The sequence below is a fragment of the Limanda limanda genome, chromosome 23, assembly GCF_963576545.1.
Source record: "Limanda limanda chromosome 23, fLimLim1.1, whole genome shotgun sequence".
Taxonomy (NCBI): Eukaryota; Metazoa; Chordata; class Actinopteri; order Pleuronectiformes; family Pleuronectidae; genus Limanda; species Limanda limanda.
The window spans coordinates 4,747,078-4,774,191 of record NC_083658.1 but is presented as its reverse complement, the minus strand read 5'-3'; the positions used below and the strand labels follow the sequence as shown (position 1 = coordinate 4,774,191).

Genomic DNA, 27,114 nt, shown 5'->3' with positions numbered 1-27,114 from the left:
AAATTACAAAATATAATCAGAAATAGTATTTTTTTATGGTTTGAAAATTCCAGTTTGGTTGGTGGAGAATCAAAAATGCTCTTTGTGGGTTGAGTTGTTCTGGGAAACCGCAATAATAATATTATTCAACATGAACAAACCGGGACAGAAACAAGAGTCTGACAATGCTTTTAATCATCACTTCAGAACTACTTTAAATATTCAATCATAGCAACAATATAATCTTTCTCTGCGTCCATGAAGCAAGAACACTACAATCGTTTCTACACTGCACTAAATCTTCATCTTAACATTTCGGGTATTTCTGGGCCAGAAGATCATTTTGAAGCTGAGGCGTTTTATATGACTTACTAACATCAATCTTTTGCAGTGCAGGAAAAGATGACAGTTAAAAATGTCAATTTACAAGTACAAAGACATGTAATGGGAACAATACTCAGTTATGATTGTGACTTAAATACAGTATTATACAACAACGCAAGTCCATCCTTAAAATATCACTGTTTTAAATATGAAAAAAAAAGATTTAAATATTTACAAAATATTTTACATAGAATGTGTAAAGTTAAATAAGAAGAACTAAAACTACCCAAGTGTTGCCATCCATTGTGAATGGACTCAGCCATGTATGAAGGGAATCTTCAAAGAGCAGCACTGCAGTAGAGGCAAGTAGAAACTGGAATAAAATAACTGTGGGGAGTGTTTAAATCAGCTTTTAATGAAAAGGGCTTTGGCATTAAACCACTTTTCTCTTCTTTAAAAAAGGAAGGACGATGGCACATTTTTATCATGTGCCAGAATAAAAACCCTCAGCTGCAGAAAGGGATTCACTCCATCCCTTCTGACACAGACCCTCATATTAAAATCTGTCGTTGGACATCGTCTCTGGTGCTTTGAATGGACCAGTAAAATATATATTATCACCTTTGCTTAAAGAGTTCTGCAAAAGTAAATCCTTCAACCTCTCAAATATATGTCACGAATCTGCTGCCTGCTACCAACACCTTAAACGGGGGGGGGGGGGAGGGGGGCATGCAGCCTGCTCTGTTATTATCCTGTTCCACTTTCCATTTCACACGGTCGTGGTTGAGTTTCTTGCTCAAACACGCTGCAGCCGGGACGAATGCTGACTAAGGTTCTGGTTGGTCCATCCCGCCCACTCTCTGCAGTATAGTTTTTAGGAATTGTGACGGGTTGTTTGGACAGACCGTGTCCAAGAGAGTCATATGTCCTCATTTCCTCGTCATTTACCGGTTTCACTGCATGCAGTAGGACTTATTGTTTTGTTGGAAAAAGAGCCATTCTCCTGTCGCTTACTGGAAGAGTATTAGAGCGCAGGCCGCCTCATTAAAACTCCTCCGACTCCTCCTTGTAGTCGACTGTAATCCAATACAAGTTAATGTAATGCCTGTCCTCCATTCAAAGAGTTATGTCTGCTTCCTTTGTTTTCTGGCCAAAGAGTTTGAAGCCTCGGGTCAAAGGGCAATCCCTCCTGCTCCACTGTCGGGCCTGTGATTGGTTAATTCCACTCAGGCCTCATGTAGTCGGGGATGCACTGGCAGACCTGGTGGCTGTAGTAGAACGTCGGTGAGCACACGGGTCTGGGCTTTCTGCACGGCAACCTGTAACAACTGGACAAGAGGGAGCACGGTGTGAGTGAGGCTAGAAGAGACAACATCAAGAGGAGAAGGGGAAGTAGAAAAAAAGAAAAGAGTGGATAGAAAGGAAGAGGCGTAGGGGTTTATTCCTGAAGGCACAGGGGAGATCATATTCTCTTGGCGTGCATACTATTGATGATACAGATCTTCACATCCCTTCTGAATACCCCCTAATCCAAGTTGTGTTTGTGCACGCATCAAAAGATTGTGTGTGAGAGAGAGAGAGAGAGAGAGAGAGAGAGAGAGAGAGAGAGAGAGAGAGAGAGAGAGAGAGAGAGAGAGAGAGAGAGAGAGAGAGAGAGAGAGAGAGAGAGAGAGAGAGAGAGAGAGAGAGAGAGAGAGAGAGAGAGAGAGAGAGAGAGAGAGAGAGAGAGAGAGAGAGAGAGAGAGAGAGAGAGAGAGAGAGAGAGAGAGAGAGAGAGAGAGAGAGAGAGAGAGAGAGAGAGAGAGAGAGAGAGAGAGAGAGAGAGAGAGAGAGAGAGAACGGAATTAAGGCCACATTCTGGGAACTCTCCTTCAGAATCACAGTAGGTGTATGGTCTCCTGTGCACCGCCTCCTGTGACCAGATGTTGAGTCAAACCAAAATGTAGACAAAACAATGAATAGAGTGAGGGAGAGGAATAATAATAATATCCCACACTGACCTCATATATCACTAGTGATGGGCTGGGTGATACCAGTTACTCGTATGTTCATGCATGTATAAGTACACCAAAGTACATCCTCAGATAGGACTTTATAAACTTCCTATATAAATATGTTAGTTTCTGGATGTTTTTCTTCATGTAAGTTTATTTTTTCTTTTTTTCTTATTCAAATAAAGACACACAATATTCAATTTAAGTGCTAATCCTAAAAATCCTGCATTCCCACACAGTTTTAAAGTTTAAATAACCCGGATATAGCCGCCGCCATGTTTTGCCCTGGTGACGTCAGTAGCCGGAGTCTGCGTAACGGCCAGCACGCGCGCAGCCAATCGCAGCGCAGCCTTCACCTGTCACTCACAAGGCCCCGCCCCCTCTCCACCTGTCTTCTTAAACAGATTCATTTGTCGTCGCTCTGGATTTTTAACGTCTTCTATTTTAACGTTTGACCGCCGGAAGTGATGCTAAACGCGTTTTACACAAACCGGGAAGAAAGAGAGGATTTAAAGAAGAAGTTTTTGGAAAGTTACAGGATTTAACGAGTGATAATTGCTGTGACCATCCTGAGGTGAGTTCGAATCTCCCCCACCTGTGCTTCCAACACTAAACTAATCTGACAGGTGAGATTTTCAGCTTTAGCTTCAATTTTGTGAAATGTATTCTTCTCAGTAGCTCCTCTCCTGTTTTATAATTATAATATATATTAATGTAATGCTTTTATTGTTGAGGGAATGTTTCTTCATCTTTATTAAATAGTTTTTTATTAGCCAACATGGGACATTTAATAAGCTGCCTCTTGCTAACTTTAGCTGTGTCACTTAATTGATGCTAGTTCTGTTTGGCTAATGCTGGTGATTAGCAGGTCTGTCTAGCTGCTGTAACAAGTAACTTTTTATTCATTAATAATGTCTTCACATCCACCTAAAATGTTTGTCATATAGAGAATGTGTTTATCATTATTAAATAGTATTTTATCAGCCAACATGAGACATTTAATAAGCTGCCTCTTGCTAACTTTTACTGTCACCTCACTGATGCTAGTTCTGTTTGGCTAATGCTGTTGATTAGCAGGTGCTAATATTTGTCTAGCTGTAGTAATATCTCCTTTTTTTATTGAGAACTAGCTTTGTTGATTTGACTTGTTTTATTCGTAAACTCCACATTTACTTGTATAATGAGTGAATTTTTAATGCAACTATTTACTACTTACAGTACAGTTTTGTTTTAATTATCACCTCACTTATCTTAAGTTCTTTGCTTATTTGGTACAATGGTCTAAAAACCTCTGTAATCCTACACACAATATGTTTGGTTCTGAATTTTACAGTCTTATACAATATATGCCATTTTAAAAATGTATTATCACTTCACTTAAGTTTAGTTTTCTTTGCTTTTAAGTATTTGCACAACCTCTAAACACTTTTACCTGTAATCCTAGGCACAATATTTTTATTTAGTCTTTTACTTTTACTAATACTCTCAAAATAATCTTATTTTTTGATCAGTGAAGTTTAAATACAACTGTGAAATTAACTACGATAAATGTATATATCTTTAATTAATTATTCTTTCTTGAAAGAACTCCATGGTAACTGGGCGCTAATATTAAAAGTAAGGAAATGTACTCATTCATTCTCAGCTCAACAGGCCTGATATGAATTAACTTCACAAATAGACTAAGCTTCAGAAAGTTCCATCCCTGGTCACGTGTGTGTTTCTGTGAACTTTCCTATATGTTTAAAAGCCACAACTGTAAATCACTCCTTTTTAAAGTCTCATGTCTGCTCATGTTTGTCTTTGTGCCTGTCACTCCATCTGTCTCTCAGCCGGCCCGCCTGTCTGATGGCTGCTCTGTGCACTGTCATCAGGTTCACTGGGTCTCTGTCTCTCTGCAGGCCTCTGGGTTCAGAGGAAGGTTGATCTCTAGCATGCTCGCTGTGGGAACCGCAACATGCGTGCTGAAACCAACACGCAGCTGAGACCATGGTCAAATGTTCAGGGCGCCCTGTGTCCATAAAAGGTTGTGTGGAAACTTGTTGGCAAAAGTAAATGGAGAAAGAGTTTTTCTTTCTTTAGTTTGGAATGCTTGACATGTCCATTGAGATTTTGCTTGTTTTCTCCCCCTCTGACATTCTCGGGAAGCTCAGTTGTTTTACTCGCTCCCATGGTGAATATGCAAGGACCGACCAGCCAAACTAGTCCCACAAGCACAAGACACTGGGACCGTTTTCCCACTGGTTGACAAATTTTTTTCCTTTTGAACTGAAAAGTTTTCACAAGTGCATCACAAATCTCTGGTCCACTGGAATGGGGATGTGTTCAGATTATACCATACCTGTATTGTACTTATTTAAACAAACTAATTTGGCTAAAATTTATTTAACTGTATTTTTACCAATTTAATTCAAATGAAATCTTAACCTGTAGTTTCTGCTCTGCCAATCAGACCCTTTATTTCATTTTTGGATTTACAACGATTTATTGTTTTTCATTTCTGTTGGCCAGGTATTAAATATTTCAACCATCTAAATTTACATTTTAAGATGGAAAAATAATTGCACAAGTGTAAAAAGGAATGCATAGATTTTTGTTATATTTATGAACAATTTATCATTGATTTATATGAATATTTTATCTGGTTGCTCCACCTGACATTTATCAGATGTGTCACCTGAAAAATATGCTGAAAGATTGCCTTCTGAAATGATGCACGACGATGCAGATTTGTTTTTATGCTTTAGCCGTCATTGAACCAAATGCAGAAGAAAGATAATCATGTTTATGACGTGTGTGTGTGTGTGTGTGAGTGTTAATCCTCTTTTTTACTTGGTGTGGAGGGGGTTATGGTCCTTAAAGTGTGGACAATTTTAAACCCAAAGGAGACATTCTCCTTACTTGTCCCTCTCCACAGGAGTTTAGAAGTCAGAGCTGGGAAATTGTCTATCTTTGCTCAAAGACGCTTAAACCAGTTGCACATTTGCTCAAAATAACCCTTGAAACCTTCTCTGTTGGCCTACCTGCAGGTGTTGGGGTTGAACCTCTTGCCCTGCCGCATACACGACTCTGGACTCTCTCTGCACTGACACAGACAGGTGTCGGGGTTGAGGGGCTGATTTCCAGGACAATCTGCCGCACATACGCAGCCACACAAGTCTTCATCCCACCGCTGGCCAGCAGGGCACCACTTCCCTTCACCTTGACCTTCACACTGGCATTCACCTGAGAGATTAACATGAAGAGGAAAACAAGCATGAAGGTAATTCAATGCATTTTGAGCACCTCTGTCAGTGTTGTTGGGCAAAATTTCCCTATTGTGGTACCAATAAAGACTTCTTTTCTTATCCTGCAATTTGTGAAGGTCGTGTTTGTACTTGTTTAATATTTGCATAAACTTCCAAACACCTTCTCCCTTTTATGATCTTACTGCATTGCTTTCAAACGAGGTTTTCAAGATTTGGTTAAAGTGTTGCATTCTCTGTGGTATAAAGCGTGTTCATGTTGCAAGGCTATTTTCCACCCTGTCTAACTTCTTTATCAGCCTTAAGTGTTTGGTCCAGTTTTAACCTGCTGTAGTCTCTGGATGTTGCCACAGGGGGAAATAAACTCATGACAAGTGAAAACAAGTTCTTGGTGTCTCAGGCTTTTACTGCATAAATAAACTAGAGAGAAAATCATCAAACCGGGGAGATAAAAAACTCTCACAGATGATGTGCTTAGAAAGGCTGAAGAATGACAAATGTGAATTTGTACAGAATCTGCTCGAGAAACAATCCGATGCTAGACTCTACCCACATATTGTATTTAATCTGAGCTTGTTGTGATTTTGTAAATGCACAGGTAGATTTTGGTATTGCGATTAGATTGCTCTGTATTTAATGTAAACTGTTCTTTGCAAAATCTTCTGTCTTTGACAGCAGCACCTGAAATACATGTGCTACTCCTGACCTGCAGCCAGACAACAGCTATCAAACCAGCACGTCACCCTCCACCACTTGAAGTCAGCCCAAGTGTTTGCCTCAGATTTCCATGCTGCCTTGCGACCTGAGCCCAGTTGTCCTCTCTCCAGTGTCATCATTAAAGCCCACCCAGATAAGTCCTGTCAACTCCTTGTTTCTAGTAGGTGTCAGAGAGAACTAGCAAACACAATAGCCCTCCATTTCATCATAAAGAGGTTCCCTGCCTGTGACACCAGCCTCCAGCTCAGTCTCCTGAGAAGTCTTAACTTTCGACCCCTACTAGTCCATCTTCGTGGATCCCTAGGGCATGCACCAAGCTTCATAGAGGACTTGCCCATGCTAATGCCCTAGATTTCCTCCTCCAGACGTTCTTTGCCTGCAACGTTGGGCTCCTGCTCTGTCCTGGGGGTCCCCTACCTCTGCATTCAAGTATTCACTCTGATGCCTTCCTTTAGCTGGACCACTAGACTGCAGAGAGACAACTCATCCATGTCATCGCCTGCCATTTCCTCCACCAGAGGTTCCCCGACTGAGACCTTGGTTTCCTGCTGATCTGTACTTTTGACCTGCTCTGCATCTTTTGTTGCCAGCCTGCTCTCCAGACCATCTCAGCAGCCTCCAAAGAGAACTAGCAAGTCTACATTTCTTCCTCTTCCTCTTGATTTTATGTACTGAAAACTGAAACCTCTTAATTTCTACTTTAAACAATGTATTAACCCAAAAATTTAGCTTTTCTTACAGGTGTCGTGGTCCAGTTTCCAGCCTGGGTCGCAGCTGTCCTCGGTCAGTCCATTTCGACAGACGCAATCACAGGTGGATTCCTGCAGAACCCTGTTGGGCCCACAGAGAGCCAGAAGACCGGTTTCCACAATATCTAAGTCACATGGAAAGAAGGTATTCGATTAATTTCTACCTTTCAGGTTTTAGGTTCAGTTTTATAGGTTTTACAGAAGTATGGCACTTCTTTGTAGCCCTAAGGATCATACTTAAAAACAAAATGTATATTATATTAAAGTTGCTTGTTGAAACGCATGTTTTAAGCACAATTCCTAATCGTATTTCTAATACAGACTGTGCCATTCAGTCTGTTCTTTTAAACAATGTGTTGTGACTAATTCAGGTTATTAGGAAATTAAATTGAGATGGTAGCCTTTGTGGTTCACTACATGACTGTACAAGTCGCTGTTTTAACAAAGAAACTTGCTTCTCATTTTACAGTTAAATAAACATTCCCTCAAGGCAAACGTGTTTATTATCATTTCATTTGCCGCCCAGGCATGGTCATATTGTGGTTATGGCGGTGAAGTGTTTTGAAAGATAGCTCAACTGAAATCTTGCTCACAACATAAAAACATGTCCTTTTGTAAATGGGGTTTTCAGGTGTTGCTATATTTAAAATGACACTGCTTTCTGGTTCAGATTTGAGGTTGTGCAACTTAACTCCAAGCGAAACTGGTGTGAAATCATGTGGTGTTTCGTTTTCTTGTCTTATACCAGATGTCCAATCCTGAGCCTGCTGCATTGACGTCAAACCATCCAAACGCTGGCATGACTGCAGTTTTCTACCCGTGAGGTAAGTCCTGGTTTTCTTTTGCAATGTCTCTTGTGCCCAAGCTTGTAGGATTGCAATATTGCAGTTGGTGTTGTTATTTTTCATGATGTGGTGTGTTTTGAATCCGCTGTCTTTGTACTCTAAGCACTTATGGTTGCTACTGGCATGAAATGTGCTATACAAATACATTTGCACTACCTTAATCATGACTGAAACAAAAAATATTTACCCGTCTCTCTCTCAGAGAAGTTTATGACATGTGAAGAGACGCACACACACTTCACTGGATCCCACAATGACCCTGAGGCGCAGGGAACGTCAGGAGGGGAACACCTACAAACAGAAACACACACACTATGAATGCATGAATACTACAACACTGACTCACAAATGTTTTTAAATGCACACACGTCAGTCGTCGCTCTCACTCACAGGTGATGTGTTGCGGCTCGTCTTATGATGGAGTGGAGCGGTCGCTTGGGTAGGCATTCGCACGAAGTGTGGTTGACAAAGGTTACCATGACGACGGAGTATTCCTTCCGGGGAGTCACTTCCATCAACTGCCAGGGAGCGAGATGAAGATTAGAGTTGTAAGAAAATAAATGAAATAATTGTTCCATTATTTCCTGAGTTGTTTTCTATGTGCCAAGGAGGTTGTTTGCAGTCCTGCCCGTTTTCTTATGTGACTGGTATGTTTGTCAGCAAGTTAACAAACTACAGGACGGATTAAAACTAAACTATAATGGGTCAAATGCAGAAATCAGTTTGTTTTTACCTTTTCACTGATTCCTCTGAATTGTTCATCAGTTATTTTTAGTGGATTGCTGAGTGTGAAATTGACCACAGCTTGATTGAATTTAAGGGGACCGTTGGCCATTGGCCGAGGTTTGTGCTCTACTGAGTCCCTCTGTAGTTTTCTATGATCCTGTAATTACAATACATCTTGCATCTTTTAGCTATTGACGTAACTGTTGCAAGATTGTGCAACTAATCGTGCATGAGTTGTGTTGTGTTGATGTCCAGTGTCAGGGTGTCCCATTGCAGCTGGGCGGGATGTGATACAGGCGAGCTTGTTACATATCTGACTGAATTGGTTTCTTTCCTCTTGCTTGAGGCAATTTGAGGTGTAAGAGCAGAAAATACCAAAACAGTCATGTAATGGAATAAAGTGTGACATAAACCATAAACACAAAAAGACGGGAGATAATCCAGCACTTACGGTTTTGTTTACAAGTGAGTGACTCGTATTGGCGCAGTAATGGCTCTCGGAGCAGCATCCACCGCACCGGTGCAGCGCCACACACCGAGGGAGGTAGATCTGACTGGTGGATTCTGGGTATTCTTTTGAGACCTCAACACACACCTCTCTGGGCTGGCACGAAGTCCGTTTGATCTCCTCTATGATGACTGAAAACATGTATAATTGTGAAACTGAATTAGATTGGATCGCACTTTGCGCACGAGACAGCTTTTGGTCGGTGAAGGCTTCGGGGCAGCGGCAGGAAATGATTGTCATGAGTAGTTTAAAATGTCTATTAAAAGAAGTAATTTCTGTGACTATCACGAGTGCTCTGGGTTTGAAACATGTTGCTCCAGCTTTTTAACAAACTGTAGAGAAGAGAATGAAGAGGGAAAAATGTCAAGGTTTAAAAAGATTATAACTTTGCAATTTGCTTGATTCTCATGAGCCTTGCTCCATAAAGTTGGATTCAAATGTGCTCTCTCAGATGCACCGGTCTGCTTTTCATTTCAAATTTAACAGTTCTCAATGTTTACCTCCAAAAGTCCCGTCCTCTTTGTAAAGAGCCTCCTCCCTTGGCTGACCCCAGAGATCTTCATCGTTGGAGTAAGCCATCGGGCTCGTTGTGGTGGCTGAAAAAGAGGGGGGGGAGGAGGCGTGCCAAGACTTCTTCCTCAGGCAGTGCTGAAGCAAACTGTATTCCGGGTAAAGAAGCTGTAATAGCTGATCCATATTTGTTACTTTGTCCAAGCTGGGCTGGTCATCTGACAACTCAGGAGCCTGGAACACAGGAAACACGTTGATTTAAACACCAAATCCTCCCCCAATTGTAGTTCTTTGCATGTTGCCACCAAGCTTTGTAGTTCAGGAGGAGAAGATGAGACCTTTAAAATGATGTGATGCCAAAAGAGAAACAGTTTTTGTCTATAAGATCAAATTTAAAGTAAACACAACGTTAAACGTATATCCCTGCTCTTCAGGGAAAAACTATTAGATACTACAGAATTTACAGCATCGGCTTTGCTGCTTTGAGCTGGATAAACAGTAAATACCTCAGCTACCATGTTGTAACATGTTGTTGGCTACTGTTAGTTATTATGGTTGTGTGTCATCTCTCCTTCACAGTCATTGTTGCGTTGTTATACACGAGGAGCCCGTGAAGTCGGTTTCCTCAACGCCTCTCGCTCGATGCTTTTGTGGTTTATTTATAGCATTCAAACTCTGCGCTTAAAAAACGTCACCTCAGGCAAAGTGATAAAATTTGAAAGAACCTGCCCTGCTTGTGAAGTCCCCTTTTGAGATGCTGTAATCTGACCCAGTTTACCCATGGGCTTACATTTCTGCAGTAACATTTCCTACATCTTTCGTTTGAATGAGAATCTCACGCTATCCATCTCGAATTCGCGCTCCATTAAAAGTTAAACGTTGATCTCGTCCCTAAGAGCTTCTGAGAAGCAGTGGTTCTGCTGAAATGGACCAAACAGATTCTCTAATTCAGCCAGAAACCACATAGGGGGTTATCGTACAACAAGGCCTTTATGTGGTAGATCAGTTCCATGCTATAAACCATTCCTGCTCTGCGTCACGACCGTAATGATTTTCCTGCCATCATGATGGATGACTGTTCTCCTCCATACAGATCCAGTGGATGAATGGCAAAACGTTAATCGTGTGACAGACGAGCTAATAGCAGCCGCTGTATCGTCCGTGAGGAACTAAATGTCAGCCGGGAGTTTGACTCTCACATGTGAATTCCGCCTCCAGGGAGTGCGGCTGGTTGTTTAACTTCCCAGACTGAGAAGGAGGAAACTGGCACAGCTTGTATTACCTAAACAGAAACCAGATCTCCCTGCGTCCTTATCAGTTTTATCATTTATCTCTTTCTGCCCCAACTCTCTCCCTGCCTCCCCCTCCCCTCCCGTTTCATTCCATCCATCTCCTCTGTCTCGATGAACGTGTTCTGTCCTCCCTTTTCCATCAGTCAGACAGTTCTTTACTTGTGTTCTATCTTATGCTTAGCTGCGACATTAAACATGAAATTCCTCTTTCAGGGTGACTTTTACAAATAATGTAAAGAAGAATTGTGTGTAAATGAGATCGAATCCAAGATGAGACTTGTTGTAAGGCTGCGTGCTTTGTCTCTACCAGTTAGCTTGATCCTGCTACAGGAAAGGTCAGAGGTTACTTCATGCAAGCTTGAAATTGAATGACAAATCTTACAACTGGACGAAAATGCTCAAACTGACAAACCCACATTGCCATCCCTAGAGCCATTTGCTCACGTGGTTATAAAATACTGGCCAATTAATTGATTTGAATTTGTGTTGACATAAAGTGGGTTACACATAACCAAATGCATTCGTAAACATACTGTTAATCCGTCTCAGCGAAACCGAGAACACGTAGCTGAGGTCTGTGTGGTCTCTTGGCAGGAAATGAAAATTTAGTCAGTCATGATTCAAGGCGCAGTCTGTTTGAAACACAATATGGAATTTAAGTATGTACTTCATTAGATAAGTATTCTCTCTTAATGAGTCATATACCTTGATAATTGGTAGTGAGCTTTTCAATGGATCCATATGAAGCTGCTCTATTGGATGATGTGTGATACTGATTCTCTCTTCATGTCTCCCTCTTTTTTCTTGCAGTTCTGCTCTCCTTCGTGTTCAGTGATCACATGACATGAGGTCATCTGGGACTATGAGGTCATGATGGACCAGTCATTCGTCTAATGCACTGGGGTGTGTCTACTATTAGGTACTGCTGGCACACAGACACGCACATGCACACGCCCATGCATTTATTACTCAAGTCTGTTTTCCTGTGTAAAAACCTCATGTCTGGAGCATTTGTCGAATTCATGCACGCAATCCCTTTAAATTTCTCCTTTCCTCTTCAGAATATGATTTGTAATGAATTGAATTCCGGGTGGCTTGTAACTCGAGATGGTTTCTGCTGTGTTTGGAAATGGTGGTTAACAAAATCCTGGCAGTGCAGTAATGCTGCTATGTAAACAAAACATGACAGCTAGTCCCACGTCTCACTTGTGTTTAAGACAGTTGTGGTTGAACAAACACCATGAGAGCAGCATTTGTTAGAAGGCAACAGAGCGTTAAATCTCCGTTTCCTGGCTGATTTGTAAATGGTAGATTCTCAAAAGTGAATTTTGGGTCTAGTCCTGATTAAATGACGTCACTCTGTTGGTCAGATGTTTGGAATTATGTAAAGAAATTTATTAAATTACAATTTTCCAAGCAGGGCCTTGAATGAAACTTGATTGAGGCTCCTAATGGCAAAGTTGTGACTATCTTATTGAAATGTTTACATTAATAATATCAATAACTGTTGAAGATCACATCAACTCCTGTGCTGCAGCATTTGTAGATCTGTCTTAAGGCTTTTGAAACGGTTTATAATGTTTTTAACTTTGTTGAAATGTTGACTTTCTGGTTTGAGCTGTTGCAGATTATTTCAAATTACCCCCAAATATTATATAAAGATTCCCACAAGAAAAGATTTTCTAAAACACCAAAAAAAGGATGTATGCACTGAACAAGAAAGGACCGATTTGATGTAGTTCTACAATATATATATATATAGTACAACTTTGTCATTACTTGCTCATACTGGTTCATCTCTTAGATCTAAAGCTGTACTAATAGAGATTGTATAATTCTCATAGATATCACATGGCTGGATTGATATCTTGTGACATCAATGTTTTAAACTCACTTATTTGGCCTTGTCCTTTCATTTCTTTCATATTTAATCAAATTCAGAGTTAAATTGACAAGTTGTAGAAATGAATGAAACTCTCCGCATGCCAATGATAAATGTTCCAGAGTTCAGACTAAGCAAACATTTACAGATGATAGAGAAATTAAATGTCTCACCACGGTGCCCATGTCTCCAGTTTGGTAATAGTCCATGTAGTCTTGTCCTGAGCACAAATTGCTAATGTTAAGCACCCATAGGAGCAAAGCTGGTATCCACATAGTGAGCAGATGGAGAAGTGAGGAGAGGAGATACCAGGACAGGAGGAGGAGGAAGTTGGTTGAATTGAAGGAGGAGAGGAAAGCGGTTGAGTCTGAGGTGAAGAGGAGGAGGAGGAGGAGCAGCAGCAGGGTATCACAGACTCTGCAGGTATCACTTTGGTCCTCTCTTCATTCTACCCCGGGACCAAGTTGCTCTTCTTGCGCAAGTTCCTTGAATTGTGTTCTGAATAAATCATGATGAGGAAATCTTCTTGATTCTGTTTCAAACACCGCTCCTGCTCCTCAGAAGAAGACTTTGCTCTTCTGCTGCATGTCCATTCTTGCTGTGAACTTGATGTTCTGAAAATCCTCGTCCTCTTTATGTCATGAACTTTAATTATTCCTTAGTCGCTGCCTTTTCTTTGCAGGTTCTCGTTTAACTCCCCTTTCCTCTCCAGCCGTGGTTGTCCTCTTCAGTCTCTTTGCTCCTCGTCTTTCACACTGGTGCACCTCCTTTCTTTATCTATATTTTCCCTTCTCACAACAGCTGTGCTCTTCCCTCCCTCTCTCTCTCTCTCCCTCTCGCTCTCTCTTGCGCTCGTTCCCACCCTCTCTCAAATGATTGCTGGCTCTTTCTGTCTGCTGTTTTTCCCTCAAACCTTCAGGGCAAAGCACTCTCTCCCCTCTACCTTTTTTGCCGCTTTCTAAATCTGTCACAACTTTTCTGTCGGGCTCTCTGATCAAAGAGAGGAGAAAAAAGTGGAAGAAAATCCGGTTTTGCAAATGAGGGTTTTTGAAAAAAGGATGCAGCAGGTTTAAAAACAGCTTTCGGTATTAAGTTCTTGTCCAAACAGGGAGAATGTGCATCCTGCTCCAAGATGTCCTACTGGAGTGAATGAGAAAAAAAGACAAGAATGGAAGGATTGTCTCTGGTGGGTGGAGTGAAGGATGTGACAGATGAGTCTTGTGTTGTAGCTGATTATACAGGGGCGCTCCCCTCCCAGAATTGCAGGCTATAGTGTCTGCAGAAGCAGACTGTCATCATACGACCCACCCACGTTCCTTATCCTAATTACTCTTCCTTTTCTCACACATTCCTTATCCTCGCCATCTTTGTAATTCCATGGAATGGGAGCAGCTGCCATTGACACGTTTGAAATGCACGTTCAGTAGCAGCCAGTGGGGATGAATGTGTGAGCTGCTAATACCTGTCCCGTCTTTCTCTGGGGTTTCTGGTTAACGTCAGCTGCACCAGATCCTGTTGGATTTTGCTTCACCTCAGAAAGCTCTGATTTCAATGTTAAGGCGTCAGTGTGTGTGTGTGTTTGGTTGTGAGTGAGTTTGTGTGTGTGAGTGTGTGATTGATCTAGAGCCAGAAAACTGGTCTCACACCTGCAGCTCCACACATTTCCTACCTTTTCCCTCCCCCTCTCCCCTCTCGGTCTCTCTCGCTGTCATTTGCTGGTTCAAGGTCCCAAAAAAAAGACCAACTTTACATACCTCCTTAACTATAGTGCCCCAAGGCTTTGTGTCTCACAGGGGGAGGGTAAGGAGAGGTGAAGGGCTTTGTCTTAGTTATGATATACTTCTTTCCCCCCCTCTCCTAGGGCAAAGCTGTTACCGACAACTGTAAAGTAAATTAGGGAGAAGACGGACAGAGAGGCGAGAAAGGAGACGGGAGGCCACAACAAGGAGGCAGAAGGAGGTGCGTCTGGCTCGAATGAGAAAACATCCGATTTTTGGACCAGTCACTGCCAGTCTTTTTGAGGGATTAAAGACGCACTAACACGCACGCACCCGGTGGCAAGTGTCTGCTTGCACCACGCTTTATGTGTTGAAATCCATGCAACCAAATACCACATTCCAGTCATTGCTTTCTCCATTTCATCATGTGAGTTCGGAGCATAGAGTTGGCGATGATAGAGAGGCTTATCAGTCATGTAATGCCAGGCTTCACGCTGGGCAGTAGAAATCCAACCAAAAGGCTTCCCGGTGCGACTCTTTTCATAAGAGTCAAAAGCAAACTGAATCCCCTGCTGCTCGAGAACAAACTCTGAATATGTATGAGGTGGCGTTTACTTTCAGGAAAGGATTAACTTCCCTTGTTCAAGGTAAAAGGAACAATTTGAACCTCTGATAAAATATTTATTGACCACAATCTTTGCCAGGAATAAACATAGATACAGCTAAACCTTTGTATAAGTGAGGTCTGGTAAAAGAAGTTGTAATAAGTTGAATAAGTTGGCTTCATTTTGGGCGTTTTTCATTTAGCCTGGAGCGTTGTTTTCTTTCACAACAGCCTAATAACCAAATAAAACCTCAAACACAGTATGAATCCTTAACAAGGGTTTGTTTTACAGCAGATTTTATGGACCATAACTACTTGATGGTTTGTTTTTATAAAAAAATGATGAAATGCATTTTCCCCTAGTTCTGCCACTGAAACAGCCAATGCAGTTCAAATCAGACTTCAAAATCTCTAACTGAAAGTGGGAAGTCTAATGCAGCTGCAATGTTTGAGATGAATCATTCATTTTCATGAGAATCTCAACAGTTAGTCACTGAAACAGAGAAACCTTTGAAATGTTCATGAAAGTTTTATTTCCTGGAGGCAATTCATCCCCAGAGACATGACTCTAACATTTACAACATAAAACTTCATTAACCATTTAAAATCTTCTTGAAAATCCAAGTTTTTTTTAGAGGCTATTGACTTTGACCTTGAAGTATTCTTTTGCCAAAAGCTAATTATAAGGAAAACGCAAATAGAAACAAAGCATTTGAATTGTTATTAAATGATGCAACACAGAAACTAGTCCTGTTAAAGCTCAATTGAATCCGAGCCAGTAAACACCAGTTCATAGGTGTTGAGGCTGTTGAGTAGCTGCCAATTTATTTGTTTGGTTTATGCAAGTTTGCCAATCTCACAATATTCTGTGAGAATACATGTCGTTATCATGCTGCTATTTTAACACCTGACCCTCAGAAATAAGAGTTTATGGCTCAGTTTTCTAAACCCGGCCGTCCTTGCTCGGTGTCGTGTCTTTGTCAAGCGCAGTGGAGATAAAGCGTCCTTTGCGCCAGACAGTCGCTAAATCTCACACAGCGGAGCCGTTGTCCTCCATAACTGTGGAAAAGTGCGTTGGTCCTTTCTTCTTAAACTTGAAGTACATGAGTTGTGAACCAATGCATCTTCAGAGTCAGTCTGGCAGCAAGAAGCAGAGCGTGAACCCGTGTGACCGTTCGGCCTTCGTCAGCAGTGTTTGAGGTCGAGGGCGGAGTGGACTCTTCTGCGAAGGGGGGGGAAAGCAGTGACGTGTTCTTTGGTTACACTCAGAAACTAGAAAATCTCCGTTCCGTCAGTAACGCAAAGCAAATTTGTTTGCTGTGGATACTGAGAACATATCCTGATGGCACAAGAGCTTCAGATCACGTTTGATCCTTTAATGATAAATGAGCCATAAAACCAACTTGTCGAGGCAGCGTTTCTGACAACAGATGATCGGCCTTGGATTTGGCTTGTGCTTTGACTAACACTTCTTGGGCCTCACCTCGAAATTACATGTAAATTAACAGGAGATTTGTTTTGGCTTTGCTTTATATAGGAAACCTCTTTTGAAACCTTCCTCTCAAATCTCTCCTCAGTGTTCTTGAGAGTCGTAGCAGTCACCGTGTTTGATTTGTTTAAATCCGGGTCACGAGATGCTCGTGTAATGTTGTTACAAAATCTGCAGGCATGTAATTAACTGCTTTGTGGATTTAGGGTAATGAGGGGCCAAAGTCCTTAGATACCAATACCTTCAATTACATACTTTGGAAAAGTGGTCTCAGATCTTTGGACCTTGCTCTACATGCTCACCTGTTTTTTATCCATGAGAAACTCCCATTTGTAGTTGTTTGTTTAGCTCAAAGTAAAATACACAGATTGTGTTTTTCATGATTTATGCGTATTTTGAATCAAAATCTTCATCTTAATTGCTTTGTAATTATTTCGGGATGTTGTGTTCAGTTTCCAGAAATATCAGGACAAGATGAAACTTAATTTATCGTTGATTTCTTAATGCAGGCAGTGGACACCCCACTCGTCTGAAGGCTGGTTGATGGAGAGGACGGCGTTGGACTCAAGAGACTTCCTCCCTTAAAGTCCAGAGAGCGTCACAAGTCCAGTTTGAGGTACTTCTCAACCTCTCGTAGTTAAATACAGACCATGTGGTACAAGTGTTTCCTACCTTGAACACTGAAATCCAATGTTTTACCAGATTTCTCTCATCAGAAGGTTCCTACAGTGAAGGTACCTCTGGTGTTTTTAGTCTTGCAGTTTAAACCAATACCTTTGTGTCAAATATAGTTGTAATTTTGGGAAGCGGGATGGATTACTAGGAGTCAGTCTTTACTCCCAGTCATAACTGCGGGAAAGTTAAAGATGTGTTGCTCGCATCTTGGATTTCATAGCAAACCAGCATGAAGGTTAGATGATGTGCTAGTATTTCACTTCTCTTACCAGTGAACCTCTGAAAGGATCAAGAATTGTGAAACGGAGAACTGTAGTTAAAGGAAAACATAAATATATAATGACGTTCTTTTCTTTACCTCATAATTTCTCTATCCCTTTGTCTACATAGGAAATGAAATGCCTGTGCTGGAAAGTTACTACAAGGTAGTTGTTCTTGCTCGTGCTTATCTGCATTTCAGAGTGTCCTAACTTAAAAAGAAAGTCCTTGTACTTCATAATATTACTTCATACCTTTTAATACACAATACAATCTCCACCTTTACAGCTGCAAGATAGTGAAATACCAAAATGTGTTGGTATGTACTGATGCATAATCATTACCTTTAAAACGGTGACACCAGTTTAACACAATGTCTGCAACACATTTTAATAAGTAGTATTTATGTAACTGTACAGATTTTCATTCATCAGATTGAACTTTATGCTTGTACTCTCAGTTTTGCTTTTTCAACAGGGTTGGCCTTTCAAATGTTGTTATGCAACACTGCCTCCTAGTGCTCATTATATGGCATTGCCAATGAAATATATTTTGTCCAGTGGCAACATAAACAAATAATCTCTTTGAACTTTGTCCTTCTACCATATATCATGAAAACCTTTCAAGGCCTTAACAACAACACACATTTATGTATTTAAAAACGTATTTAAAGAAAGAAATTATTGGACTTTTTATTGGATGCATGTTACAGCAAAGAAGCAATCTGACTAATGTCTGTAATCACATTACAGAATCTGGTAGATATATAAAGTATTATTTACTTCTCAGTGTTTTTAACATGTAATATTGCATCGTGCACGTATACACCACTAACAATATTGAAATATGAATCATCACATGAGTATCACGCCATATGTGTTAATTTCTAGGGTTTCTGGGCAATAATGTAAGGACAAAAGCAGAATATTTTAACATTGCAAAGTACAGAGATTCATTGCAGTAATATAAGATTTCAATTTGCACATAAAGAAAGTGTGTTAACCAAAACATTTCCTGTCCCCCTCCTTCTACAGAGTGACAACACAAGAAAGCCGGCTGCAGCTCAAACTGCCACGAGTCTCTCCTGCTCATTCTATTGTGAATGCACAGTAAGTCTGGCTGTAAATGCAGCACACATCCATATATATCACCGTGTTCACCAGTCAATCAAACTGCAAAGTACCAGCTATGTCGATAGGATGTTGACTTCCTTTGAGCGAGGCTGCAGTATCTTAAGCGTTATGATAAGTTTGATAGATTTTCTAAACCAGGGGTAGAACAGTGCGTAAATCAGAGGGTTCATGCAGGAGTTCATTAACATGACCCAGGACAGAATGGCAAAGTACGACAAGCTATTGGAGGTGTCCTGACCCGCGAGAGAGGGATAGTAATACGGGCAGAAGCACAATAGAAACACAGCGATCACTATCCCAAGAGTCCTGGCTGCTTTCCTCTCTGATATTCTAGCAGTTAAACCTGATCTCGTATTAGTAGCGGCAGCATGTCGAATTAAACGCACTTGAGAAATAGCAACCACAAACACCCGTATGTACAGAACCACCATGAGGGAACAGGGCCCGACAAATGTGACGAAGAGGTCAACAATTCCTGAGATGAAGCTAATGACCACCACACACTCTCCGTGGCAGGAGTTGTATCTCTCCGGCCACGCCAAGTGGTCCATCAGAATCAGCCCATTATAGAGAAGAGAGAAGGCCCAGCACAGACAGATTAACACTTTCACCCTGTTCAGTGTGATCTTGGAGGAATAGAGCAGCGGGTCGCAGATGGCCAGGTAGCGGTCTATAGAGATGAGCACCATGTTGCCCAAAGAGGCAGAGAGCAGACAGTAGGACAGATAAGGAGTCAGAGCGCACATCAGCCTCCCCAGCAGCCAACACGTCTCCATGTGACGCAGGCCCTCCACGGGCATGGCCAGCAGCCCCACCACCAGGTCGGACACGGCCAGGGACAGGAGCAGGGAGTTGGTGGGGGTGTGGAGCTGCCTGAAGTGAGAGATGGAGATGATGACCAGCAGGTTGAGGGTCACGGTGAGCAGGGAGACGGAGGCCAGCAGCGTGTAGAGGAGAGCGGTCTCTGAGCGCGGCCGCAGCAGCCGCCTGCAGGAGGAGTTCAGGCTGGGGAAGCAGAGCGGGGGGGCCCCAGCATCTTCCATTAGGGAGGAGGGGAAGAGCTGCAACTTCCGATTAGGCAGTTTATTTATCCTCCTCAAACCCAGCCCCCCTTCCAAAGGACTGATGCAACATCAGACCCTCATCATCCTCTTCATCCTTTCTGCCATATTGATTCATCATTCATTTGTACTCTGTAGTTGGCAGCAAATAATAAATCCTATTTAGTTTATTCTTTGGAAATTTGATCCACTCGATTTGATGTAATGTTCATTGAAAACAGCAGAGGGATCAAATCATGTTTTAAAAGCAGATGCAAGTAGTTAATAAGAAAAATGCAAATTAAATCTTATATGAATCCGTCATTAATTGGACATTATTATATAGTACATTTGTCATATCATATTATGATTTGGGCATATATACAAATATCATTAACTTGAATAGGAATCTTGGTTTCTGTATATTTTCTATTCTTGGTTGAAGCAAATGTAACGAAACCCAATTTCCTGCTGGATCAATAAAGGATTCTGATAAATAGTGGAAGTTTGTGTTTCCATCAGTGCATAGTTAGTGAGAATCTTATAAGAATCAAATGGTACGGCTTAAATAAAATATAATATGAAAGTGTTTAAAAAGTGTTTTATTTTTATTGTTTTGTTCTGTAGACACATACTGTACTGCATTTGAGTCAAATTACACCCCCAAGTGGGGAAAGCCAGAAAGTGCAAGCCTTTTGTCTTTGCCTTTATAATATGGAGGCTTGTGTTTGAGTTGTATCTATTGTATTAACCAAGTGCATTGTTAATTTATATCATTTTAATGAGTTAGAACTATTGAATGTCATGATACAAATGTCTGTCTACATTTAGGTTTTAACAGAAATAATTTGGGCTTAAAGGAACAACTTTTATTCTCCGGCTCTTATTTAGATTTTCTATTCCAAAGCCGCCTTCCTTTACTGTACTTAGAATTTTAATCCTGAAATCTTCTCAACATTTCTTTAATTCTTATTTACAGATTTAATTTACAGAAACCTGGCTGTTGCTACCCAGTGGGAAAGTGTAAAGAGACAAAGCAATGACTCAGAAAACAGATATGACTACATTGTGTAACACTTATGGACGTTTACATACATTTTTATTTTGTGTTTCCTTGAGGACACGTGGATCCCGTGAAGTGAAATGATGACTGGAACCAACAATGGAGCGAGAAGGAAGATAAATGATCATCATGAACAGACCTACACAAAATGACAAAGTAGGTATAATGATGTGTGTGATAACATGATCAGTCTGAGATGTGAATTGTGTGGGAGGACTTGATAAGTCATACGTTGCAGTTCTCGACAGGGTGGTGGACAAATGTGATTAAACTGTCAATGATAAAGTGATAAATATATTACATTCATACAATATGCAACCAGAGGTAATCATTCTTATAAGTATTATACAAATAGCAATAGGGGGAGGATAGTTTCAAATATGAAGAGTTTAGAAATCAGTGGTCAAAGGTCAACGCAGTAAACATTCAATTTATAATATGTGACAAGTGATTTTGTCACTAGATCTTTAAATCTGCATTTGTAAAAATAGCTGTTGCAGTGGACACAAATTCATGCATTCAGTGTTTCGTCCAAGATCAGTAAACAAGTGATGGTGTTTGTTGTGTAGAGTGAGTTGTGCGTACGTGAGGAAAACCCTGATTCCATTATTATTACAATTTGTGCCCGAATCCCTCACTGAACATGTGAAAACTTCACAGCACCTTGAGCTCCCGCGACCGAGCCTGCAGTATTCTGAAGGTGAATATGAGTTTGATAGCTTTTCTGAACCAGGGGTAGAACAGGGCGTAGATTAAAGGATTTACACAGGAGTTGATCAGCATGATCCACGACAACACGGCGTAGTAGGACAGGCTGGTGGAGGTGTCCACGCCTGCCAGGGCGGGATAGTAATACGGGCAGAAGCACATTAGAAACACAGCTATCACAATGCCCAGAGTGGTGGCTGCCTTCCTCTCTGACTTTTTAGCAGTTGGAGTTACAGTGACAGTCTGCAGCCGAATGACACGCACCTGAGACACGGCAACCACAAACACCCGCATGTACAGGACCACCATGACGGTGCAGGGCCCGATGAACGAGAAGAAGAGATCTAACGTGCCCGAGATGTGGCTAATGACCACCACGCACTCCCCGTGGCAGGAGTTGTATCTGTCGGGCCACGCCAAGTGTCCCATCAAAACCAAACCATTATAGAGAAGAGAGCAGGCCCAGCACAGACAGATTAACACTTTCACCCTGTTCAGTGTGATCTTGGAGGAATAGAGCAGCGGGTCACAGATGGCCAGGTAGCGGTCTATAGAGATGAGCACCATGTTGCCCAAAGAGGCAGAGAGCAGACAGTAGGACAGATAAGGAGTCAGAGCGCACATCAGCCTCCCCAGCAGCCAACACGTCTCCATGTGACGCAGGCCCTCCACGGGCATGGCCAGCAGCCCCACCACCAGGTCGGACACGGCCAGGGACAGGAGCAGGGAGTTGGTGGGGGTGTGGAGCTGCCTGAAGTGAGAGATGGAGATGATGACCAGCAGGTTGAGGGTCACGGTGAGCAGAGAGACGGAGGCCAGCAGCGTGTAGAGGAGAGCGGTCTCTGAGCGCGGCCGCAGCAGCCGCCTGCAGGAGGAGTTCAGGCTGGGGAAGCAGAGCGGGGGGGCCCCAGCATCTTCCATCAGGGAGGAGGGGGAGCAAGGATGAGATGGAGGTCGGCTGTAAGAAGTGAATTTAAGTCTCTACCTCGCGGTTAATTTATCGTCCTCTCACTCCTCCCTGAACCTTAAGAGATGATGTCACCTGTCCATCATCATCGTATTCTTCATCAGCCACTGTCCCATTTTTTTCTCTCTCCCTCAAGTTCACTTGTTCGGACTTGAACTTCTGCCAAGAGTCTTTATTGCGTGTAACTTTTCTTTCATAGAAGCAAAAGTAGTTGATGAATAAAAGAAAGGACAGTAAAAAGATAAATATCCAGAAACAAGAGTGAGATACCACTGAAGGCTGAATCTACATTTAATTGACTTTTTATTTGGATTGTAAAATTGTAAAAAGTTGATTTGGCTGTATATTACTGCAAATTCTCCAACAGCTGGCTAGCTTAATAATAATAATGAATTAAATGTATATAATAACTAAACAATGCTCAGGCAGGTGAAAATAAATAAGGCAAATAACTACAATTATCATTTTAACACAGAACCGGGAGAATTGTCTTTATTCTATCAAATGGTATCGAAACTCACCTAAACCACTTTAAATAATTTGTACATAATTAATGATCTGTAACTCAAAACCAGCGAGAATGAAAAGAAGCAACTCTTCCAAACTATTGAACTAATGTAAAACCGAGGCAAATAGTTTGTTCCTGAAACTTTTCCTTAGTCTGAACATGAAAAGTTGCTATTTGACATGTTGACCTGTTTGTTGGCTCACTGTTGCATCATTAGTGTATTTTTTAACACCTCAGAGTAGCCCGGTGCCTCAGTGGCATCGAGGTGAGACTTTATCAAAACAAGTGAACGTGCACCTTGAGCTAATGAGACGCAGCGACCAGACACCGAGTGTAGCCCAGTTAATTCTGTCGGGTGAGAAGTTCTAATTTGATCTCAGAGGTATTTCAGATGTTTGTGAGCGTGATGGAGATTTCATCATGTTTGTCATCTGCAAACTAACCATTTAAATAAGAGAAGCCTATTTATTATAACCAGATTTCTTAATTTCTATGATTTATTTGAAATATTTCTCTCAAAAATGTACATGAATGAGTTTGCTCTGTTACTGCTGCTAGTTTTCTTGAAAACACATATTAGCTGTGTTTTCTTTCTATATTGTGACTTTGAATCGTTGTACGTCTGTTTATTTTATCTGTAGATGTAAATCTTTAGTGTTGTAATCAATGTGAAACATAAAAACCTGTCTACATCTCACAGAATAGTTAACTCTTTCTTTGTCTGCTTATTATTAAAGGCAGCAGCAGTTATATGAGGCGTGTCAGACACAGGTCATGTGTCTGATCCTTGACCTCAAACTTGTAAACTTAACTAACAAACAAACAAGAATCCACGAACAATAATATATAGACTTTTATTTTGTACTTGTGGATCAACACTCTTCATTAAGGTTTATTCATCCATCTCCACTTCCTGCCACAGAAACGAAGCCAAATCATCCCAGGTACGAAGGCGGCCATCTTGTGCCGACTTCGTCATTTGTAGCCAGTCTGTGCCGATCGGGGGACGGAGCAGCAGTATGGAGCTCCTGATCCAGATACATGCCAATCGTGAGTTGTTTTTATAAAATAATGTAACTAAAATGACAGACGCTGTTATTTGACGTGAGCTTAGACTCTTTTGTTTGGTCCATGTCCCATTCACTAACACGGAGGAGGCGTGATTAAGAGTTAATGAACCTAAGCTGCGATGGATTTCATGGAGAGTTGCTTGCGTACATTTTGCTGACTGAGGCCGCCCCTAAACACAGGGAACAGTGACTGCACGAGGATAAACTGATAAAAAGGGCTTTTCTTGAATTAAATATTAATCCCATTCACCAAGAAGAGGATTACTGTACGACACGTATCAGTTAAGCAGCTCGTACTCAGAGGGAAAGGGAAGGAGAGGGCGAGAAAATGTGGAGAAGTAGTCGCGATAGTCTGCATCAGTGAGTGTTTTCATTAAGGAATAATGTCAAGCAGCCATGTAAGACTTCCCGTCCGCACGTCTCTGCAGCAGAGGAACAGCGACTTGCAGTCATTTGCCCAGCTGCTGTTACAGCCCCGCTTTTAACAGCACTTTAGAGCATCAATCACCAACACACACACACACACACACACACAAGCTCAAAGACTCACGCACGCCACACAATCAAGATGTTGTTCCTTGGCAACGTGGTTTCAAGGTAAATAGCTGCTATAAAAAGGTGTTGTATAAAGAACCAGCGGGTGTCTGTGTCAGATGCTGCAGCTTTGCAGCGAGGCAGAATCATTCTTATGCCGTGAAAGCTTTGCTGTTTGACTGGAGGTGAGGGTTTTGTAAGCGGCTGATGGAATCGGTGTATTACAGCAGGAGACATCTGTTAGTTCTGAATGGGAACAAGTCGCAATTTAATTGCCTGGTTGCGGCGTATTTTGAGGAAATTAGCATTTTATGAGGGGAAACGTATCAGAGGAAGGATACGAGAAGATTCTATATTTCCAAAAGGCTACACATACATTCTGACCCATAAAAATATAGATCAGAATTCAATTTGTAGAGATTAAATAGAGATTAACTGTGAAATATTGTATGTGACTGTATGTCAATGATTGGGGTGGGTTTGAAAAGAGATCTGATCAGTGGTTCAGGGTGGGATAGGTTTTGTGCTCATCCTATCTGATCGGTTTTGAGAAAGTTCAATAAATGACCAAGATTTTATCACCTAAACTACTTTTCATTTTAGAATCATCTGATAGAAAACATGTATTGGTTTATATTGTCTCAGTGGTGCAGCGAAGACCATAACACATGTTCCAAAGGTTGTAAAGTAATAAACACTATCCTCAAATCAAATAATTTATGAGCCAACAACAGGGTTTCGATAACCAGCACAGATACAACGAGGACCTTGAATTCATTAATGATGGATGCATGCACTTGTTTTTCATTCTAATAACAAGCAAACGTTACAAAAACCTATAAAAAATTCAAAGATTACTGTGCAACGTTTGAGTTCAGTTTCACTCTGTAAATAAGGAATACAGCCGTAATTGAAAAATTACATAAGCAGAGCCTCTGTGGCCCCGGTGCAGTGAGCACCACAAACACGTAGGAATCAAAGGTGTAATTATGGCGTCCGTGGCTCGATCGACGCCGGCTGAATAAAATGTCTGTTTTACAAACGTCGGTGTGAGTTACAAGCAGCTGCTAATTAGTGAGAAGTGTGAGAACGGAGAGCATTAATCACTGGAACATGCCTCCCTGTCTGCAGATGAGTGTGTGGGGGTGTGATTGTATGGGGGGGGGGGATACTGTGAGCATGCATGTGTACTGTATGTGCTGACAGTGTCCACCAGAGGGCAGAAAAAGCAAGGTTATTCTTAAGTTCTCACAGCCGTTGCCACATTTCCTTTAAATAATGCTAAATGTAAGTTTCACATATGCTGATGATTCAAGTCGCGTTTGATGTGAGCAGATTGTACATTTTAAATTCGTTTGCCTCTTCTATTTGTTTTCCATTTTGTGAGAGAGCCCGTGCTGACGCTCACGTTGTGCAACGACCTTGGACACATTTGATTTGGTGCGTCTGTCCCGGGCAGCGCGACTGCAACAAATCCAGAATGACGTGTTAACCTTTTTGGAGATATATGGCAGCACTTAAAACCAAGACAACTCTGTGTCTGCAGCACGCTCCCTCTGCCTCACAGCCAGCGCTCCCTTTTTCTGTTCATACTGAGCCTGACAAACAGGAGGAGGACCTGCAGCCTGATCAGGTCTGAGCACAAGAACCCTTCAAACAAATCGTCCATGTAAGAAGTGATGTGTTTTGAGTGTAGTGGATTAACGTCATCAATAATGAAAGTGCAACTTTATTTTGAAGAGCGGTCTCTCATTAAATACTGATGAATCTAGAGAGAGTGCAGTCAGGAAGATTTAAATTATTCCTCCAGAGCTAAAAATCTGACATTTGTGTTAGTGTGAGAAGTTCATATTATGACTGAGCGTAAGTGGATGACACTTGAGAAATTGTGCTTCACTAATTATGTTCAGTGCTGAAGAACTTCAGTTAGACTGGAATATTGGAATGAAAAGAAGATGTTTTTTATCCCAGATAGATACTAAAATTCCCATCATTAAAAAAATTAGGATTCATATGAATTTGTTTCGGGCCCTGCTATTCCTCATCTGCCCACAAGTTGTCCTCACTGTTTTTTCTACCATCACCTGAACAATCACATGCAAATGCCACCCCACCAACCCAGCGACAGTGCTAACCACAGACTGTATTTAAAGATAGACGACATGTCTCCACTTCCTCTGAATATCCAGGGATGAAGCTAAACTGTACTGTGTCCAATCCACTAACATGGATCAAGGCACTTTTGGGGAGCTGTCATGTCTGTAGTGCAAACCACTTTCTTTTATAAATATATAACAATTCAAACCACAGACATGAACCCAGTGTCATTAAATTTGTTATATCTAATTAGTCCTCTTTACGTGAATCATTACAGAAAAGACTCATCATGTTGTTGTAACGTTACTCTGCTGTATTCTCGGACGAGCCAGTGAAAGCTGAACATTACGGATGCTGAGAGGAAGTAGTTCTGGATTAAACATGTTTCAGCCACTAATGTGAAGTCGGACTGTATAAACCCCGCCTCTTTAGTTTGACAAAACAAAACAGTGGTCAGTATTCTCTTTTATGTCTCTTCA

General features: G+C 41.4%; 3 protein-coding genes across 3 annotated transcripts; all 3 read right to left on the bottom strand.

Moving 5' to 3' along the window:
* Positions 1–1,519: 1,519 nt before the first annotated feature.
* Positions 1,520–13,046, bottom strand: LOC132996856 (vascular endothelial growth factor C-like). The gene is made up of 8 exons (XM_061067221.1): positions 12,945–13,046; positions 9,588–9,831; positions 9,031–9,218; positions 8,244–8,371; positions 8,041–8,144; positions 6,999–7,133; positions 5,321–5,522; positions 1,520–1,631 (listed from the first exon to the last, which is right to left on the bottom strand). Exons 1-8 carry the CDS (start codon positions 13,044–13,046, stop codon positions 1,520–1,522), a joined length of 1,215 nt encoding a protein of 404 aa, XP_060923204.1.
* Positions 13,047–18,701: 5,655 nt separating this feature from the next.
* LOC132996985 (trace amine-associated receptor 13c-like) lies at positions 18,702–19,691 on the bottom strand. The gene has a single exon (XM_061067356.1). The coding sequence runs from the start codon at positions 19,689–19,691 to the stop codon at positions 18,702–18,704; it is 990 nt and encodes a 329-aa protein (XP_060923339.1).
* Positions 19,692–21,405: 1,714 nt separating this feature from the next.
* On the bottom strand, positions 21,406–22,380 carry LOC132996846 (trace amine-associated receptor 13c-like). Its single transcript, XM_061067213.1, has one exon. It carries the CDS (start codon positions 22,378–22,380, stop codon positions 21,406–21,408), a length of 975 nt encoding a protein of 324 aa, XP_060923196.1.
* Positions 22,381–27,114: the final 4,734 nt, after the last annotated feature.

Coding starts and splice junctions, on each gene's coding strand:
- LOC132996856 (XM_061067221.1), bottom strand. CDS start 13,046: ATGTGGATACCAGCTTTGCTCCTATGGGTGCTTAACATTAGCAATTTG. Junction 9,832..12,944: donor CTGGAGACATGGGCACCGTG/GTGAGACATTTA, acceptor CCTGTGTTCCAG/GCTCCTGAGTTGTCAGATGA. Junction 5,523..6,998: donor GAAACTGGACCACGACACCT/GTAAGAAAAGCT, acceptor TTAATCTCTCAG/GTGAATGCCAGTGTGAAGGT.
- LOC132996985 (XM_061067356.1), bottom strand. CDS start 19,691: ATGGAAGATGCTGGGGCCCCCCCGCTCTGCTTCCCCAGCCTGAACTCC.
- LOC132996846 (XM_061067213.1), bottom strand. CDS start 22,380: ATGGAAGATGCTGGGGCCCCCCCGCTCTGCTTCCCCAGCCTGAACTCC.